The following is an 18,644-nucleotide window of genomic DNA, read 5'->3' as shown; positions in this document are numbered from 1 at the left end:
GGAACAGAAAACATCTCCATTACCTGTTTTCAATTTTTTAATTTTTATGACTAAAATTCCTGAAATTCACTCACCTAGAAATTATTCCAAATACCCCTGATATCTGATCTTTTCATATATATTCTCGGAGACTAGGAGGAATAAGAATAAATAGAATAGAATAGGAAAAATAAGACAAAAATAGAAGGAGAAAAGGTAGAGGACAGTATCTAATTTGACCAGCGTGTGTGGCCTGATCAGAACAGCTGTGTGGCCTGCAGGGTGTGTGGGGAAAGCGCTGGACAGAAGGGAAGAGGAAGAATTTAAATCAGGATGGACATCATAAGCATAAACTTTTGTGTGTGTGTGTGTTTTCAATATGCTTTAATTTCTCACTACATAATTTAGCCTCTACCCCTAACTTATCTGGGCCATGGCATGCATCCATCAACATAATATGCATTTATGGAGCATCTATTATGTGCTTTGCACTAGATCTCAGGCTACAGAGCCTAGACATGATCACAATAGAAGCTTAATAATAATAACATGAAACAAACCAAGAAATGTTATAAGGTGGTATGTGATTAAACATCCAGTAATGTCATGTGGACTGTATGTGCTTTTAGAGTTTATTAGCAATAGGCCCTATAGGAAGAAATTATCAGGGAAGACCTCATAGAAGAGGCCTATTTTTCTTTTAACTAACCAAACTCTTGATGGAAACATTTTCTATACAGGTGGTGATCATAGGTCATAGGTTTCTAGAACTCTCTTGATTTCAGGAAATTGTACTTACATCTTCAGTACACAATGAATGCTATCAAATAGTTTTCCTTTATCAGAATTTTTATATAACTGATTTCTCCATTTTTCTGTCAAACTATGTAATTAGGGAAACATCATTCTTCCTAAGACTCTTCAAGGCTTTACTTAACCCAATTGAGACAGGGATTCTTCTCAAGACGTATCATCCCCTTTCCTCACAAACTTCTCCTACATAAAATGTTTAAAGAAAATAACCCTTATTTCTTCACACATTGATAACACTGCCTCCTGCCCTCACACTGTTCACATTCACAGTTTGGAGAAATGACTGTCAGTCTCACTGGGCCACTGTGGGTGGGGCTTCCTGTTAAGATGAATGACAGAGCTCAGGTGTGATTGGTGCTCAGTGAGTCTGGTGGAACCTGATGACAGTAAGAACACGTTTGTCTGCACCCAGACGCGACACCCTCCAGAGCAGGGGAGAAGCCACCCCAGCAACCAGGAAGGGGCCATGGAGAGGAGACTGGGAAGTCTGCTGGGGCTTCTGTGGCTCCAGGTTTGCTGTGAGTTGGGGCCGTGCCAGATGGGGGACTGCGGAGAGTTCCACAGCTCACAGGGGAAGGGGAGGTCACATGAAGCTCTGGGATTGTCCTATGTCCTCAAGGGTATTTCTTGGGCTGTGTTTCAGGTTTGGAAACTGCATCAGTGATTCCCCAGTGACATCACATGTGTTTGCTTTTCTCTTTCCAAGCAGGGGTGAGAGGGCTGGAAGTGCAGCAGAGCCCTTCAGTCCTGAGTCTCCAGGAGGGATCCAGCCCTACTCTGAGGTGCAATTTTTCTGCTGCCGTGTACAATATGCAGTGGTTCCGACAGAATCCTGGGGGCAGCCTCATCAGTTTGTTTTTCATGACTTCAGGGACAAAGCAGAACGGAAGGTTAAATTCAACAATGAATTCTAAGGAACTCTATAGTGCCCTACACATCACAGCCACCCAGCTGGAGGACTCAGGCACCTACCTCTGTGCAGCAGAGGAAGCACAGTGCTCTCAGGCAGTCTGTGGCCTGAACCCAAACTGCAGCTGGGCCTGCAGCCACAGTCTCTGACCCAGGGAAGACTTGCACAGCAGCATTTGCACAGCTTTAGGTTTCCTGATTCATGCTGTAGCACTTTTGTCTCTGCTAAAATTAGACCTTTAAGCACTATCATTTAACTTGCTTTTATCTTATCATTTTACTTTCAGAAATCCTTTCACAGGAAAATGCCTGATACGGAACCATTGGAGCCATTGATAAAGATGTCAACTCCCAATGTACTGTTAAAACAGATGCCCTGGTAGACAGAGAGCATATAAATTACATGTAAATTACTTAGATGAAAAGTTTTGGAAAAAAATATGCTGGTCAACAAATAGAACAGAGATGACTTAGTATTTCAGTTAATTGTAGATGGTTCAACTTTCCAGGGAAAGGGAAGAGAGCATGCGTATTTTAAAAAATATTTGTATTCATATTTTTTATGCCTGGAACCCCTAAGGAATATAATTAGAAAATACTTAATATCCCTCAGTGTCAGGGACTCTGTCTTACTTATTACATATATTATCTAGGTACTGATAATATTTTATAAGTAGGTACTTTCTCTGTACTTTTACATGAATAGACTGAGGATCATAGAGCGTAAGTATCTTGCCTGAGCTCTCATGATTACTAAGCTAGCAAAACTGGGCTGGGATTCCTACTCAGGGAGTCTGACATTAGAGCATATATTCTGAGCCACCCACCAGAGAAGACTCTTCAGAATGACAAAATGGAAATTATTTCTATTAATAAAGTTGTACAATGTACTTACATACATTACTGCCAAAAATATCCATTTTGGTCATTTTTAAATATCATCTTTTAAAGAAAAGCTCATTTTCATTTTGTTACATTAAAATCCATTTGTCTTTCTTGCATTTTGAAAGATGGATTACCCGTGATTTTGTAACGTCATTTAAGGTCTGGGAAAGGGAGCAGAAAGCTTCCAGGTCTACCCTAAAAGAAACCCTTACCTGCTGTAGCCACAGACCAAGACTTCTGATAACCAAATCCAAAGTTTAAACCTGTATGTGGATCAGTTACAACAATTGTAGAATTCCAACTTTGCAACATACTAATTTATATTAAAGGGGATGGACTAGGAAGGAGCGGTGCCCCAAGAACCAAGATATAGACAAGCTGCAGATTCCAGTGCAGCTGGGAGCAGGGCTTCTACACAGGTCACTTGTGTAGTGTCACCGGGCAGAAGGGATCTGGTGTCTGGTTAATGCTCTGCTGTCACTTCCTCAAAATTCTTAATATTCAAAATTAATAAACAAAATTGTTGTGTTTTAAAAGTGAAGCTCGGTAAGAGGACAGAGCATGTGCGTGAGGAGGGGAGATGCACAGGGCAGCAGGACAGCGGACAGGCACACATGCAGGCTCAGGTTCATGGGCTCTGCGGGCAGCCCGTGAGCTGAGAGTTGGTCAGGCCACTCCAAGGGCATGGGCACATCTGGGGCTGTCTGGTGTTGTGTGGATAACCGAAGTGGCTGGTAGTAAACGTTGTCAGTAAATTATTACAAAATAAAAGCATAAATATGGTCACTGAAGTAAAGTGTATCAGGGAGTTAGAGTTCTTCTAAAAGTTTAAGAACTGGTTTTGAAAATTGATGCAATATTACAAAGTGAATATCTGCAGGTTTAGAAATAGAAATTAAATGTAAAGACAGTAGCTTGATGGAAAAGAACATCATTCTCATGTGCAGTTTTGAATAAACCAGTTATTGATATAGAGGATAATTTCCAGGTTAATTTTTCTTATATTTGAAGATAAAGTGATAGTATGCCTAAACGAGCATTGTGAATTTTATGCATGAAGCCACCCTCAGTTTCTTATACAGCTTCCACAAGTTACAGAAAATGTCAGAGGAAACATTTAAATGCTGCTGTATATATGTTTGTTTAAAATTAAATATAGACTTACATCATACTGACTTGTATGAAGAGTTAAAACTTTGTAGAAAAATTGTTTTACTAGAAAAGTCAATCCTAGATTTACTAAAATTTATATGTGAAACTAATTTATCAATATATTTATGCTAATATTGTCACAGTATATAAAATACTGTTAAGAGCTCCAGTATCAGTTGCATCAGTAGAAATATCCTCAAAGTTAGAAATTATCAAAAATTGTGTTTGAAATCATGCATTAATCAAGAACGATGGACATTGTCTTCAGTTGGAGTGCTTAAAAGCGAAGTTGCTAAAGGTAAAAATTTTGTCAATCTACTAAATTAATTTGCAAAGTTAGCCAGAAAATTATTATAATCAATCAAGATATCAAAATAATAAAATATTATTATATTATATAAAATTGTAACACCAAATATTTTCTAGCCATTTGTAAGTTTGTTTTGTCACTTATGTGTCATTATAAACCCTATTGTGTTTTATAAGTAATGAGATTTTTTTAAAGAAACCATTATATTTTATTACCTAATGACACATTTTCTCTGCTTTTGAAAAAGGAAACCCAAATTTTTATTTTGCACTGAGTCCCACAAATTATATAGCCATCCCTGGCTGGGAATCTTGAACCTTTAAGCTAAACTTTCAGGAAGGGAACTTGAAGCCAGAAAACAATCAAGATGTTTGAGAAAGTGCCTTTTGCTTTACATATTAGTAAGCTCATTCACTTCTTCCAGATTTTTCAAGTTGCTGAGGTGTGTTTGTGTGTTTCCTTCAAGAAAGATATGATGTGTCATAAATATAAATATAAGAAATACATCTCCAGAGAGGAGCATCCTCTTGACCATGGCTAAGCCATGGAGTCCACCCACATATCACTGCATGAGATGGTCTTTTTGCTTAGTGAGTAAAGTCCCATTAAGGGGATTTGGGCTCCCCTTAATCCATAATCCATCACTGATAGTATAAGAGGAATGAAAACCCAGACGGGAACTCATCCTGAGGATCCTGTCTCTGCTTCTCAAGAAGCCCAAGGATTGGTTAGGGGTAACCTCAGACCCACTAAATTGCAGGTTAACATGAAAATGGTCTTGGAGTTCCGCGAGGCAGGTTGATTGTTCCGCATTCTCATATCATTCCATGTTGCACACAAGAAGTCCTCAGTAAATATTTGCTCTGTTAAATTGCATAAAATAATTTTAGAGCTAGAAAAGCCTTTAGAAATCCTTTAGTGCAGATTCATTTTACAAAGACAGAAACTATATCCAAGATGCCAGTATGAAACAATTAGATAGAAAACGAGCTGGGAGTAGAAAGAAACTAGAGTTCCTCACTTCCTCCTTAGCATTCTTTCTTCTGCCTCCTTTCCCCAGGACCATATTGCTGAGCAAAGACAAAGTGATTCTGGAATCAAAGACTTTATATTCATTATTTTTGTTTTATTTAAGAAATATTTATTGAGCACCTAATAAATCACTAATAGTCACTGTTCTACATGTTGGGGTACAGTGCTGAAAAACACAAAATCATTCAATAATGATGTGACTTCTTATTACTTCCCCAGATTTCCACCCCAAATCTTTGTCTGACATCTCAATGGGTTATAGGCTGGCCCACAGTGGATACATGAAAATATAAAGGCCTATATTAATGTATATAAGAAAATTGGTATCTTCTCAGCTACAGAAATACCCTAGGATGCTTTGCTAGGGAAATTCCATGTCAAGTCGTGTCCTAAGAACAAAATAAACCTTAGAGGGTATGACAGTTGTCCTTCAGATTTACAAGGGCCACCTGAGACTGGCAGGTACCTTATAAATGAGGTCAGGATTGAGGACCTACTTCTGACTTGTGGAAGGAGGCCATGAAAACATTTACCCCAGTTCAGTCCCTGCCCACCAGGGGGAGTGGCTTCCTAACACAAACTCATTTCCTATGTGAATTGTATGTTTAGATTTAACATTTCACTGTGACTTCAACATTTCTTCCTGTTAAGAATCAAGAACATTGTTTAGGCAACACTCTAAAGATGAATTCTTCTCCAGGATTAGTGACCGTGATATTCTTACTGTTTGGTAAGTAAAATGCCTCTTAAAATTTGGACTCTTTCTCCTATTATGTCAGCAAAATCTTTAAACATAACTTTATCTAAGAGCTTTATGTCCAAGGTGACGCAGATCTCTTTTCCCTCCTACCCCCCAGGAAGAACCTGTGGAAACACAGTGACCCAGGAAGAAGGCCAAGTGACCCTCTCAGAAGAGGCTTTCCTGACTATAAACTGCACTTACACATCCACAGGGTACCCTACCCTTTTCTGGTATGTCCAATATCCAGGTGAAGGTCCACAGCTCCTCCTGACAGCCGCGAAGGCCAATGATAAGGGAATCAACAAAGGTTTTGAAGCCACATACAAGAGAGAAACCACCTCCTTCCACTTGCAGAAAGCCTCGGTCCATGAGTCAGATTCAGCTGTGTACTACTGTGCTCTGAGTGACACAGTGACAGGAGCTGCAGGGGGAGCTGAGCACAAACTCTGAGCTGCACAAGGGGCCTGGCTGCTCAGGCTGCTTCTGTGACCCAGTCTGGTTTCAGCAGGATCTGTGGCTGTTTGTCCCTCAGTTTCTCTGGTTAACACAAAAATCATACAAATGGTCACAGCAGAACAAGAAGTGAATACACCCATATCCAACTCTTTGTTAGTGAAAATGAAAACAGAGTCTGACATCAAATGCTTCCTCATCCAGGGCCAAAGTAATTTCAAGGTAAAACTGCATAAACAATGAAGTTGTCTCCATAGACAACTGTAGACTTATCCTTGTAGATAAGTCCAGCCCCCACATCTTCTTCCAGTTCACACTGGAAGATACTGTAGGTAGATATGTTTTATTATATTTTTAGATAGCCAAATATTCCAGAGAAGACAGTATTTGTATAATGTCTCTCTAACAGAGTATGGCATGCGAGATGACAGCAGAGATACTCCCTTCCAACAATAGAATTCTTAATAAAGAAAGAAGGAAAGAGAAGGAGGATAACACAATCTTACATGTAACAAAACAATGCAAAGAGAGAAAAACACCATTTATCATAGAGAAGAAAGGTTTCATTTTTGGTAAATCCGATGGTAGATACAGGCTGATGTTTAAAGCGAAAGGGAGGGATCAAAAGCATAAGAAATGACTCATGTCTAAATCATGAGTATTCCTCAACAGTTACATAGAACAGTTCGCTTTCTAACAAGTCCTCAAGTGAGTTAGTTTTGCAGTGCCAATGCAAGATTAATCAAGCAATATTTATCTCTGCTTCCCCCTTAAACCCTATTAAAAAGACAGTAAAGAAATTTTAAAAGGCATAAACCCACAAAAAGAATAGAAAAGGAGATGACATCAGACAGTGATGTCAACAAAATTTTAGAGGGTGAAAAGCACATGGAAAAGTGAAAACTTGGATAGCAGATCAGTTAAAGAAGAAAGTTGGGTGTAGTAGAAGAAGCCATCAAGGAACACCCCAATGTGTGTACCCTTGCTTTAAGGTTTAGGAATTGGAAGCACCAATTACCTTTGAATAACTGGGGAAGATGGTTGCGTGTGTGTGTTTGTGTGTGTGTGTTTATTTAAGGTATTTGGTATTTATGAAAAGAGGAGAACCGAGAGATAAAATTTATAAGTAACACCCCACCCATGCTCTCCACCACTACTTGTGTAACAAGCAATAATCACTTCCCAAACTCAGCCAAAAATTGGAAGTTAGTTTTTGAAGAGGGATAGCATATAAAAAAAGTAAGAAAGAAAAAAATTAAAGTAGAATAATACAATAATTAGTCAATTATTCACTGCAGGGAAAGTAAAATATTATTCAAGAAAACAAACATACTCATAGTAGTCTATATGGTTTAACCAAATTTTCTTCTGGGTAAGTTTCATTAACTTATACCATCCAGTACTGATGATTAGGCAGAATACCTATTTCTTCTAAACCTTGTGTATTACTAAGATTTTTTACTTTGGCTTATCTATTAGGCTTTCTTTTTTTTTTAAAATAATTCATTTAATTAAGAATTGTATGGGGATTCATTTAGTATATTTAAAAGCTGTTTATATTTTTGTTTGTTGTCAACTTTCTACTTTTTTTCTCACATCTACCATTTTTCCTCCTACCACATATTAAAAATCTCACCCTTTTTAAAAAAAGAATTAATTTTTTTAGAAGAGCTTTAAGATATAGCAAAATTGAGAGGAAGGTACAGAGATTTCCCACATACCCACTATCTCCTACCACCACAATCAACATCCTCCACCAGAGTGGTACATTTATTACAGCTGATGAATATTCATTGAAACATCATAGTCCCACAAAATCCATAGTTTATATTAGAGTATATTATATTATATGGGTTTGGACAAATGTATAATGATATGTATCTACCATTATAGTATCATATGGTGCACTTTCACTGCCCTAAAAATTGTCTGAGCTCTGCCTATCTATTCTTTTCCCTACTAAACCCTCAGCAACCACTGACCTTTTTACTGCTTCCACAGTTTTGCATTTTGCAGAATGTCATATAGTTGTAATCATAAAGTATACAGTCTTTTCAGATTGACTTCTTTTACTTAGTTATATGTATTTAAGATTTCTCTCAGTTTTTCATGTCTTGATAGCTCATTTCTTTTTAGCACTGAACAATATTCCATTGTCTGGATATACCACATGCAAGTTTTGGCAATTATGAATAAAGCTGCTATAAATATATTTATGCAGGTTTTGATGTAGACATAGGTTTCCACCTATTTTGTGTAAATACCAAGGAGCATAACTGCTCGATCATATGGAAAGAGTATGTTTAGTTTAGTCCAGATGTTTCAATATCATTTGTTAAAAAGACTGTCTTTGCTCCATTGTATTTCCTTTGCTTCTTTGTCAAAAATAGTTGACTATATTTATGTGGGTCTATTTTGGGGCTCTCTATTCTGTTCCATTTATCTATTCTTTTATAAATGCCACGCTCTCTTGATTACTGCAGATTTATGTTGTTTTGAAATCAGGTAGTGTCAGTCCTCTGACTTTGCTCTTCTCCTTCAAAACTGTCTTGCATATTCTGGGTCTTTTGCCTCTCCATATTAGCTTTAAAATCAGTTTGTCACACCACTACCCTCTAGCCCAGGTGACAGAGTGAGACTGTTTCAAAAAAAGAAAAAAATCAGTTTGTCAATATCCACCAAAATAATTGCTGGGATTTTGGTTGGGATTGAATTCAACCTATAGATCAAGCATGGAAGAATAAACATTTTGACAATATTGAGTCTTCCTATCCATGAACATGAAATATTTCATTTCTTTAGTTGTCTTTTGATTTCTTTCATCAAATTTTTCCTCATGTAGATTTGGTACATATTTTGTTAGATTTATACCTACATATTTTATATTTTTGGTGCTAATGTAAATAGTATTGTGATTTTGATTTCAAATTCCACTTGTTCATTGCTGGCATATAGGAAAGTCATTGTATATGATCATAAATAATTTTTATGAGATACAATATATAATATTTTGTATGTTAACATTGTATCTTACAAACTTCCTATAATTGCCTATTATTTTCAGGAGATTTTTTGTCAATTCTTTTGGATATTTTACATAGATGATCATGTCATCTGGCAACAATGTTTTATGTGTCCCTTTTGGAATGGGAATGTTTACCCTATGCCTCTTCCACCATTGTGTCTTGGAAGTAGATATCTTGCTTTGATTTTACAGGCTCACGGCTAGAAAGAGTTTGCTTTCAGTGTCAGATGAGAATTTGGACTTTTAACTTTTGAGTTGGTGCTAGAATGAGTTAAGACTTTTGGAACTATTGGGATGGGATTATTATGTTTTGCATGTGAGAAGGGCATGAGTTTGGAAGGGCCAGGGACCGAATGCTATGGTTTGGATGTGGTTTGTCTTCACTGAAACTCATGTTAAGTTTTAATTGCCAATGTATTAGTGTTGGGAAGTGGGACATTTAACAGGTGATTAGGTCATTAAGATGAATTAATGGCTTTCTTGAGAGACTGTGTTAGCCTTCCTGAGACTAGATTAGTTCTCACTAGAGCAGGTTGTTCTAAAGCAAATCAGCCTCCTTTGTTCCCTGTCTCTTTTGCACATGCTCACTTCCTCTTCTGCTTTTCTGCCACGTTATGATGCAGCCATGAGGCTTTCACCAGATGCTGACCAGATGTGGTTGCCAGATCTTGGGCCCCCCCCAGCCTCCAGAATCATGAGGCAAGTAAACCTCTTCTTTTATAAATTACCCAGCCTCGGGTCTTCTGTTATAGCACAGAAAATGGATTGAAGCAAATGCTCATGGGTTCTGTTGTGGTGTAATCTTTTTCATTTCTGATATTAGTAACTTGTATCTTCTGTCTTCTTTCCTCAGTTAGCTTGGCTAGAGGGTTATCAATTTTAGTGATCTTTTCAAAGAACCAGCATTTGGTTTTGTTGATTTTCTTTATTGATTTTCTGTTTTCAGTTTCACTGATTTGTGTTCTAATTCTTATTATTTCTTTGCTTTGCCATATGATTGTCATATAAGTGTGTATATACCTTTTTAAAAGTTTGTTACTATCCTTTTAACTTTATGGTATTTTTTGTCATGCAGGATTTAAAAATACTGTATAGTAAAATTTATCAAAATTTTCTTTCATGGACTCTAAGTCCTGCTTAAAAATCCATACGACTTCAGAATGAGAATTTTATTAATATATCATATTTTCCTTAGTTTTCCAGGTTATTTTTATATTTAAATCTTTTAAATTTGCATATGTGTGTGTGGAGAGTGTGTGTGTGTGTGTGAAAGAAACAAGGTTGAGGTCCAAGGCTTTTTATTGTCCTTAATTTTTGTTTGTTTGTTTATTTTGAGGCAGCTACTCAGGGTCAACTTTTATTCTTGACTAGATTGTTTTTCTTCATTGATTTGAAATGTTATCTTTGTCCATTTTTCATGTTTCCTATTTTTTCCTATTAAGGTTTTCAACCTAGGCATTATTTTTTCATCTAAATGTACTTTATTAAGAGTGGTTATCATGCAATAGCCCACTGGATATGAGAGTAATATATAGTCCATGACCTCCAAGGAGGCCATGCTAGAAATAAGTACAGAGAATATGATGTGAATAGAAGGGATACTATTAGAGAAGGAGGAAGAGATAAACTATTCCTCTACTTCATAAGAGTGTATAGTGACGTGTCATCTAGGAATATAAACTGTTTTCCCAAATCTGTCCGTTGTTTCGAGTTGAGAGGATGCAGAAAAAGCAGTAGATAACCATGCTCACAAAATTGTCCACCAAGTGAGAAACAGACAACCAACTCTGGGAAATAAGAACAACTTTGAATCTTTTTGCTTTTCCTGAAGAGGAGAATTAAATAATGAAGATTTTGTTTTAGAGTTCTGACAAGTACCAACTATTTGAAATGCCTTGAAATCTGCTACTGCTTCAGCGTTTGGGATGCTGTCATTATTTTGGAGGAAAATTTTTGAATTTTTTCTGTTGCCACATATTCTTCTTGATGATGTTTGGATATATCCATTGCCATAACTATCATAGGTCTCTGAAGAAGTTGTTGAAAATTGATTATATTTCAAACATAGTGCTTCTAATTTAAGCAGAATGAGTATAGATAGGTTTGTTGTACTGATAGATTCCTTCTTTCTACCTCTCTCTCTCCTCTCTCTTCCTTTCCCTGTGTACTCTGTCCTTTCTTCTTTCTCTTTCTTGAATTTGCTAGACTGACTCTGTGTTTTAGTTCTTTCCTGAAGTAAGCATCTCTGAAGGATCAACCATTTCTTTGGGCTACAATATCATCACTATCAATATTTAAGAATCATTTTATCATGAAATAAAACAGCTGTTCACAAAAGTATATAAAACCTACATACAATGAATTATTTAGGTGCATGTAGATTTAAAACTGCAATATCCATACCTATGTATCCATCTACATCTATATCTATATAGAGAAATTTATTTTAAGGAATTATTTCATGCAATTGTGGAGGCTAGGAAGTCCAACTTCTGTAGGTCAGGCTGTTAGGCTGGAGACCATGGAACAGCTGATTTTGCAGAATGCAGACTGGAGGCAGAATTTCTTCTTATTTGGGGGACTTCAGTATTTTTCCCTGAAGACCTCCAACTGATTAGATGAGGTCCACCCACATTATGTAGAGTAATCTGCATTACTTAAATGTTAATCTCATCTAAAAAAATACCTTCACAATAACATCTAGACTGATGTTAAACCAAACATCTGGGAACTGTGGCCTATCCAAGTGGATACATAAAATTAGCCATCACATCCTCTTTCTGTCTAGGAATTCTTTTCTGTAAGCCTATTTTATCTTATATGAGTATAATATATCAGCTTTCTTTTGATTTTTCCTGTTATATCTATTTCATTCTTTTCTCTCAATCTCTCCGTGCATTAAATCTCTTATATCTACACTCTGAACTGTTCATTGGCTTCTTATCTCACTGATAAAATAGAAACAATAAGAAGAGAATTTTCAGAAGCTTCAACACTTTCCAATCACTTGCTTCTGTGCTCAAACACTCTGTCTTCCCTCTCATTAGACTGTAATTCCATGAAAACAGGAACTTTGTTTATCCTTGGTGCTTATCATCATACCTGATAAAGAGTAGGCCTTTAAAAAATAATTGTTGAATTAAAATATATGAAAAAAATAAGTATCTCTATCAATACCAGAACAAAAATTACCATTCATTCGCTCAATAACTATTTATTATGTGCCTATTTCTTGACAGGCCATATTCTAGAAACTGACAATATAGTAGAGAATAGAACAGATAAAAATCTCTAAACTAAGGGAATTTATATTTTAGTTGAGGGCTAAGTTCATATTAGCCACTACCATAGACCTTTACGTGAATCATCCATCTTTTTAGTAAGTACATGAGATTTCCATTTTATTGTATGGTTTTATATCACACTAGTTCAAATGCATTTCTCTACAACTATTCCAACATAGCCCTTTGGAATTATTTCAGTCATCCTTAACATGTGACTTTAACAAAGACCTTGAAGCTAAACAAACAAACAAATAAAATTACAAATGACTAATTTTTAGATGAATGGGATAAGAAATCGTCATCAGATGATGATTGGGGGTGTTAATTTATAACAAGACATTGTGTCAAAATGTTCCTTCTGATACAGCGGTTGTAAGTCAAAACTTTCAAAAAACAGGGGTAGAGAACAACACTACAACAAAAGAAGCTTCTGCAGCTTAAGCCTCCCATAGTCCTAAGCCTGACAAACACAAGCGAAGCATCTTTCTTGCAAACTATAATAAATGGGTCTCCAGTATTTCCATCTGATTGAACCTTCAGAGATAGATGCTCAAGACATATTAACATATATAGCATCTTAGCTGTGGTTGCATTAATTATGTCTGAAAAGTTTAACACCCATCCAAGTCCAACGGTGGAAGAGCACATACACTGGTGGTAATAGGCAAGAGCAGAGTGTAAAAGCAAAGGCTCCTTGTGTCAGAGCAGCCCTGTGAGAAATTTTCTTCCACAGAGGCTGAGTAGAGCAGTCCTGCTAAAGAAACCAGTGGAATAAGAACAGTCAACATAGGAAAAGACAGAAACATTCTTCTCCTCCACTTATCCACTACCCTGTTTTAAACGGTATATGGTATTAAGAAAATTTGGTTGTGTTTTTTAAAATTATGACCTAGTGCTGCTCCACTTCTTCTTGCTTCTTATTTTGATGTGTCACCCTAGCTGCTTGTGGTATCATATTAGGAGTCCCATCAATGATCGGCTATTCCCAACTGTTTATTAATCCATTCATTTGTTGATGCTTCACATCTGAGCAGCTTCTTGCAGAGCAGGCACACCAGGAACTCCAGCAGCGCCGGTCAAGGCGCACGGTCCCCTCCGCTCTCTGGCTCGGGTGGGCTGAGGGCCGCGACCCTGACGCGTGCAGGGACGTACGGGCGACCGCAGACCGCGGCGCGCGTGTCCCCAGCAGCGCTGAGCCCGCTGCATGCCTCGCTCAGCGTGGTCTGATATGATTATAGCCGTCACGCGTCGCTGCGCCCTCTGCCAGCCAGCCAGGGCCTAGCCCCCCGCTCCTCTCTGCCCTTCTTTTTAAAATCTTGCAAAAATAATAAGTTAATTACCCAACCTATCTTCAGATGAGAAAGCTGAGGCTTCCCTTGCCTATCCAATATCGCACAGAACTAGAATTAAGGCTGAGGTCTTCAAACCTGTCTTGTTTTCTTCATTATTTTTAAAAACATTTTTTTGTTTCCTTTTCATATCTTTATTTTTAATTACAGTTCTTTCAGTCGCTGTTTTACAAACATATATCTTAATTACTAATTTACTGGGTTTCTATAGGGGCTTACCTTGCGAACAGTGAGGAAAAATCTAGCAAAAAGCATAAGCATAGGTTTTGAGCAACTGTGGCTTTGACCGTCAGATGGCAGTGTTTGCATCGCCCCGTCCGTGGGTCTGACTGTGTAATGTGTATGGGGAGGCTAATGTGGTCTCTGATTGGCTGGGCATACTTCCTGAGAAACCCTTTGTTTAATGCTAAGTGAAGAGAAGATGTTAAATAGACAAGTTGACTTTTGGGGGCAGATCTCTGCAGAATAAAAATGGAGAAGCATCTGAGGACTTCCTTCGTGGTTTTGTGGCTTTATTTTTGTTGTAAGTTAGTGGACAGTTTTAGCCAGGTTGACACAGTAAATCTAGGGAACATTTACTTAGGATTTTGGGCAAAGGTGTAGTACATCGGGTTAAGAGGAGGGAAGAAAATGGAGCCATTTTCTATTCACCTGGGATTTGGTGTGGGGGATAAAGAGGAATGCAAAATAGAAAGAATGAAGACAGGATGATTGATCTCTTGACTCTCACTTTGCTTTCTGAATAGGGGTGAGTGGCCAAAACCAAGTGGAGCAGGGGCCTCAGTCCCTGATCATCCTGGAGGGAGAAAACTGCACTCTTCAATGCAATTATACAGTGAGCCCCTTTAACAACTTACGGTGGTACAAACAAGAGACTGGGAGAGGTCCTGTTTCCTTGATAATCATGACTTACAGCAAGAGCAAAGAGTCGAATGGAAGATACACAGCAACTCTAGATGCAAGCAGCAAGCAAAGCTCTCTGCATATCACAGCCTCCCAGCTCAGTGATTCAGCCTCCTATATCTGTGTGGTGGGCGCACTGTGCTCCCCAGGCACTGGCAGCCAGTGCCCAAACCTGCACCTGGAGGTTGTCAAGGAGGCTTAGGAGGTAGAGTAGAACATTTTTTTTTATGCAGTATGCGGGGCTATTGTGTCCTAGTGGAGGTTTGCTGGGTTTGGGGCATTCACTGCCTTTAATGTAAGCAATTAGCAAACTTTATCTCAGAGGGAGATATTACCTCATCCCTCAGGGTTACTGTGGCAAGCATGACTCTGAAAAGTGGTCTGGGTAGAGTGGTCACTGCCTTACACTATTGGCACACCCAGCAAAACATGTAGGAGTACATGTGACTCATGGCAGACCATCCTTCAACAATATTTACTCGATATTCTTATATTGTGTTAGTTTCTAAAAGTTTTCTCATGAATAGGCCATTCCAGTAAGCATTCTCATTAATTTGACTGAGAGGCTGACACTACGTCCATTCAGTTAGTCTCAAACAACATTTAATTAAGGCTACTATCAGCAGAACTCTAAGCAGCAGTATGAGACCAACCTGCAACATTAATCTCAATCATGCCTCCTAGGATGCCAGATTCAGCCAACTGTGATTGACTTCCAGGGTATAGACAGCTAGGACATGGTGTATTATCCATTATGACCCATACACAGAAGTTTAGACTGACACACTGACTTTTATTTTAATTGCCAAAAAGAAACCAAAAAGCAACTACCATTTCTGATGGAAAGATGTTCTGTGGCCTCTATTCCTCAGATGCAAACGTATAACCCAATGGGGCACAGGTTAATCTAGTTTGGGATCTATTGTTAAGTTTGATTTAAATGACCATTATATCACTTTGGCTAAGCTATATGAGCAGTGTCAGTGAGTATTGGCAGCCTCTGTAGCCATTCAAGGCATAATCCAAGACTGTTAAGGCATCAGGAAAAACATATGTTAATACATTTGTATCAGTCAGATTGATACAAGGTTGTACTGATTCATGTGTTTGTACATGTATGGGGTTGAGGAATCTGTGCTGGGAACCTGCCATTGATGGTAGCAAAACAGTTCAGGAGAGGCCATATTCACATGAGTTTTCCTTTTTCATGGAATGTGGAAGAAGATGACAAACCAGCAGCAGGTCAAATTACCAGCAGTAGCTGCAGCTCCAGATGGTCATTTTGCTAGGCTATGGTGCTTAATCTAGCAAACAAAGAGAGCATTAATCTCCCACCCCTCTCCACCTCCCACAGTCTAAGACTTTCCCTTTTGGGGTGCCAGTGTTGTTGCTCTTTCTCCACCATCATAAAATAGGTTTGTCGACACCATTAAAAAGTGGGCAAAAGACATGAACAAAAGTTTTACAAAGGACAGTAGACAAATGGCCGGCAAAATATGAAAACAATGTTCTATGTCACTAATCATCAGGGAGATGTAAATTAAGACCACAGCGGGATACCCCTGTCAGAATAACTATTGTTAAAAAGTAAACAAAACAAAACAAACAAAAAAACAATAACATGGATGCAGAGAGAAAGGAACATGCATATACTGTTGATGGGACTGCAAATTAGTACAGTCCCATCATGGACAACAGTATGGAGATTCCTCAAAGAAATAAATATAGACTTACCATTCAACCCAGCAATCCCATTACTGGGTATCTACCCAAAGGAAAAGAAGTCATTTTATCAAAAAGATACCTGCACTCGAATGTTTATTGCAGCTTAATTCACAATCACAAAGATGTGGAATCAACCTAAATGCCCATCAATTCATGAGTGGATTAACAAAATGTGGTGTATGTATACCGTGGAGTACTATACAGCCATAAAAAGGATCGAATTAATGTCTTTTGCAAAAATTTGGATGAACTGGAGATCATTATCCTAAGTGAAGTATCTCAGGAATGGAAAAAGAAACACCACATGTACTCTCTAATAATTTGGAACTAATTGATGGGCCCACATAGGTACCGAGAGAAGTAAAAGTCATTAGAAATCAACAAGGGGGAGGAAGGGAGGAGAGTGGCAAAAATCTACCTAATGTGTATGATGACCACTATTTGGGTGATGGACTCACTAACAGCCCATCTTTTAAGCATTACAAAAGTGATCCATGTAACCAAAAACATTTGTACCCCCTTAATATTTTGAAATTTAAAAAAAGAAAAAAATGATGGTCATTTTGACAAGGGTGAATTGATGTCTTATGATGGTTTTGAATTAATTACCTTTCCCTGATGGGTGATTATTGTGGAGCATTTTTTTTTTACATATCTGTTGACCATTGTATATCTGTTTTAAAGAAATGTATATTTAGGTTTTTGAACATTTTAATAAATATTTGTTTTTGTTTTATAGATATTTGAGTTTCTTGTACATTTTGGATATTGACAGCTTGTTAGATGTGTGGTTTGTGAGTATTTGCTCTGATTCATAGTTTGTTTCATCATTCTGTTGGTTTGAATTGGTGCTGTGCAGAAGCTTTTTGGTTTGAAGTAATCCCATTTGTCTATTTTTATTTTTGTTGCCTAGGATGTTAAATCCAAAAAATCATTACTAAGACCAATTTTATACAGATTTCACCTTATGTTTTCTTATAGTAGTTTTAGAGTTTCAGGACTTGTGTATTTATCCAAACTGGAAACAACCTAAATCTGCATCAGTAATAGAAATAATAAATAAAATAGGTTATATATCTTTTCAAAAGTGATATTATGCATATATAAAATTATTTACAGCCACATAAAAATATGTATGAAACTTGCAAACATAATTCAACTAGATTGACATAAAACAGTACATTCTGTATGATTTCATTTAAATAAAGGTTAACAACAAGCAAAACAAAACAAAAAAAATAAAATAGATTTGTTTCATTATAGTAGCTATAACTTCACCTTTTTTTCCTAGTCATTTCCTAGTCACTCCCAAACCGTTTGTCTAGAAGAATAAATGCAAGAGTGACAAGGGTATTTTCTTGACATTTACAGACACCCATTATATTCATACCCTTGGCCCTCCTGAACCCTTGTACAGGAACATATAAAGCAGTATACTCAAATAAATGACAGTTATCTTCATGATCAAAGGACATTTTATCTAGCAAAAGAATCCAGGAAGCTGAACCAGAATTCAATTTTCATACCATTATGGCCAGGTTGATTCTAGGTAAGTGTACCAACCAGGCTGGGCTAAGGTTGTTGTCTGGAGAAAGAAAGAAGCATCATGAAAGTTGAAGTAGATGTACTTGTACTTTTTTCTATTCCTCCTGTTAAGTACAGCTAACAACCCTGGAAGTTACAGATGTTCCTCAACTTACAACGGGATTACTTCCTGATATACTCATTGTTGAAAATATTGTAAGTCAAAATGCATTTAATATACCTAATATACAAACATCATAACTTAGTCTATCCTACCTTAAAGGTGCTCAGAACACTTACACTAGATGATTGGACAAAATCATCTAACACAAAGCATATTTTATGTTAAAGTATTGAATAGCTCATGTAATTTGTTCAGAACTGTACTGAAAGAGAAAACCAGAATGGCTGTATGGGTGCTCAAAGTGTGGTTTCTACTCAATGTGTATCACTTTCCCACCATTGAAAAACTATTAAGTTGAACCACTATTCATTAGGGGACCATCTGTATATAAAATCAAAGGGTAAGAAGTGTCTAAAACTTGGAGAGAAAAAGCCA

At 37.4% G+C, this 18,644-nt stretch overlaps 1 pseudogene and 3 gene segments (V, D, J or C); 3 read left to right on the top strand and 1 right to left on the bottom strand.

The window, feature by feature from the left end:
• The first annotated feature begins 830 nt into the window (after window positions 1–830).
• LOC123620704 lies at window positions 831–1,903 on the top strand. The segment is given in 2 exon segments: window positions 831–1,310; window positions 1,502–1,903. Coding segments are annotated over 2 exon segments (537 nt in total).
• Window positions 1,904–5,225: 3,322 nt separating this feature from the next.
• Window positions 5,226–6,272, top strand: LOC123630987. The segment is given in 2 exon segments: window positions 5,226–5,810; window positions 5,938–6,272. Coding segments are annotated over 2 exon segments (381 nt in total).
• A 6,904-nt stretch (window positions 6,273–13,176) lies between these two features.
• On the bottom strand, window positions 13,177–13,390 carry LOC123620829 (annotated as a pseudogene).
• Window positions 13,391–14,404: 1,014 nt separating this feature from the next.
• Window positions 14,405–15,038, top strand: LOC123630840. The segment is given in 2 exon segments: window positions 14,405–14,456; window positions 14,680–15,038. Coding segments are annotated over 2 exon segments (411 nt in total).
• The last annotated feature ends 3,606 nt before the right edge of the window (window positions 15,039–18,644 follow it).

Source organism: Lemur catta, chromosome 1, assembly GCF_020740605.2.
Source record: "Lemur catta isolate mLemCat1 chromosome 1, mLemCat1.pri, whole genome shotgun sequence".
Lineage (NCBI taxonomy): Eukaryota > Metazoa > Chordata > Mammalia > Primates > Lemuridae > Lemur > Lemur catta.
This window is presented reverse-complemented; position numbering and strand designations above follow the sequence as displayed.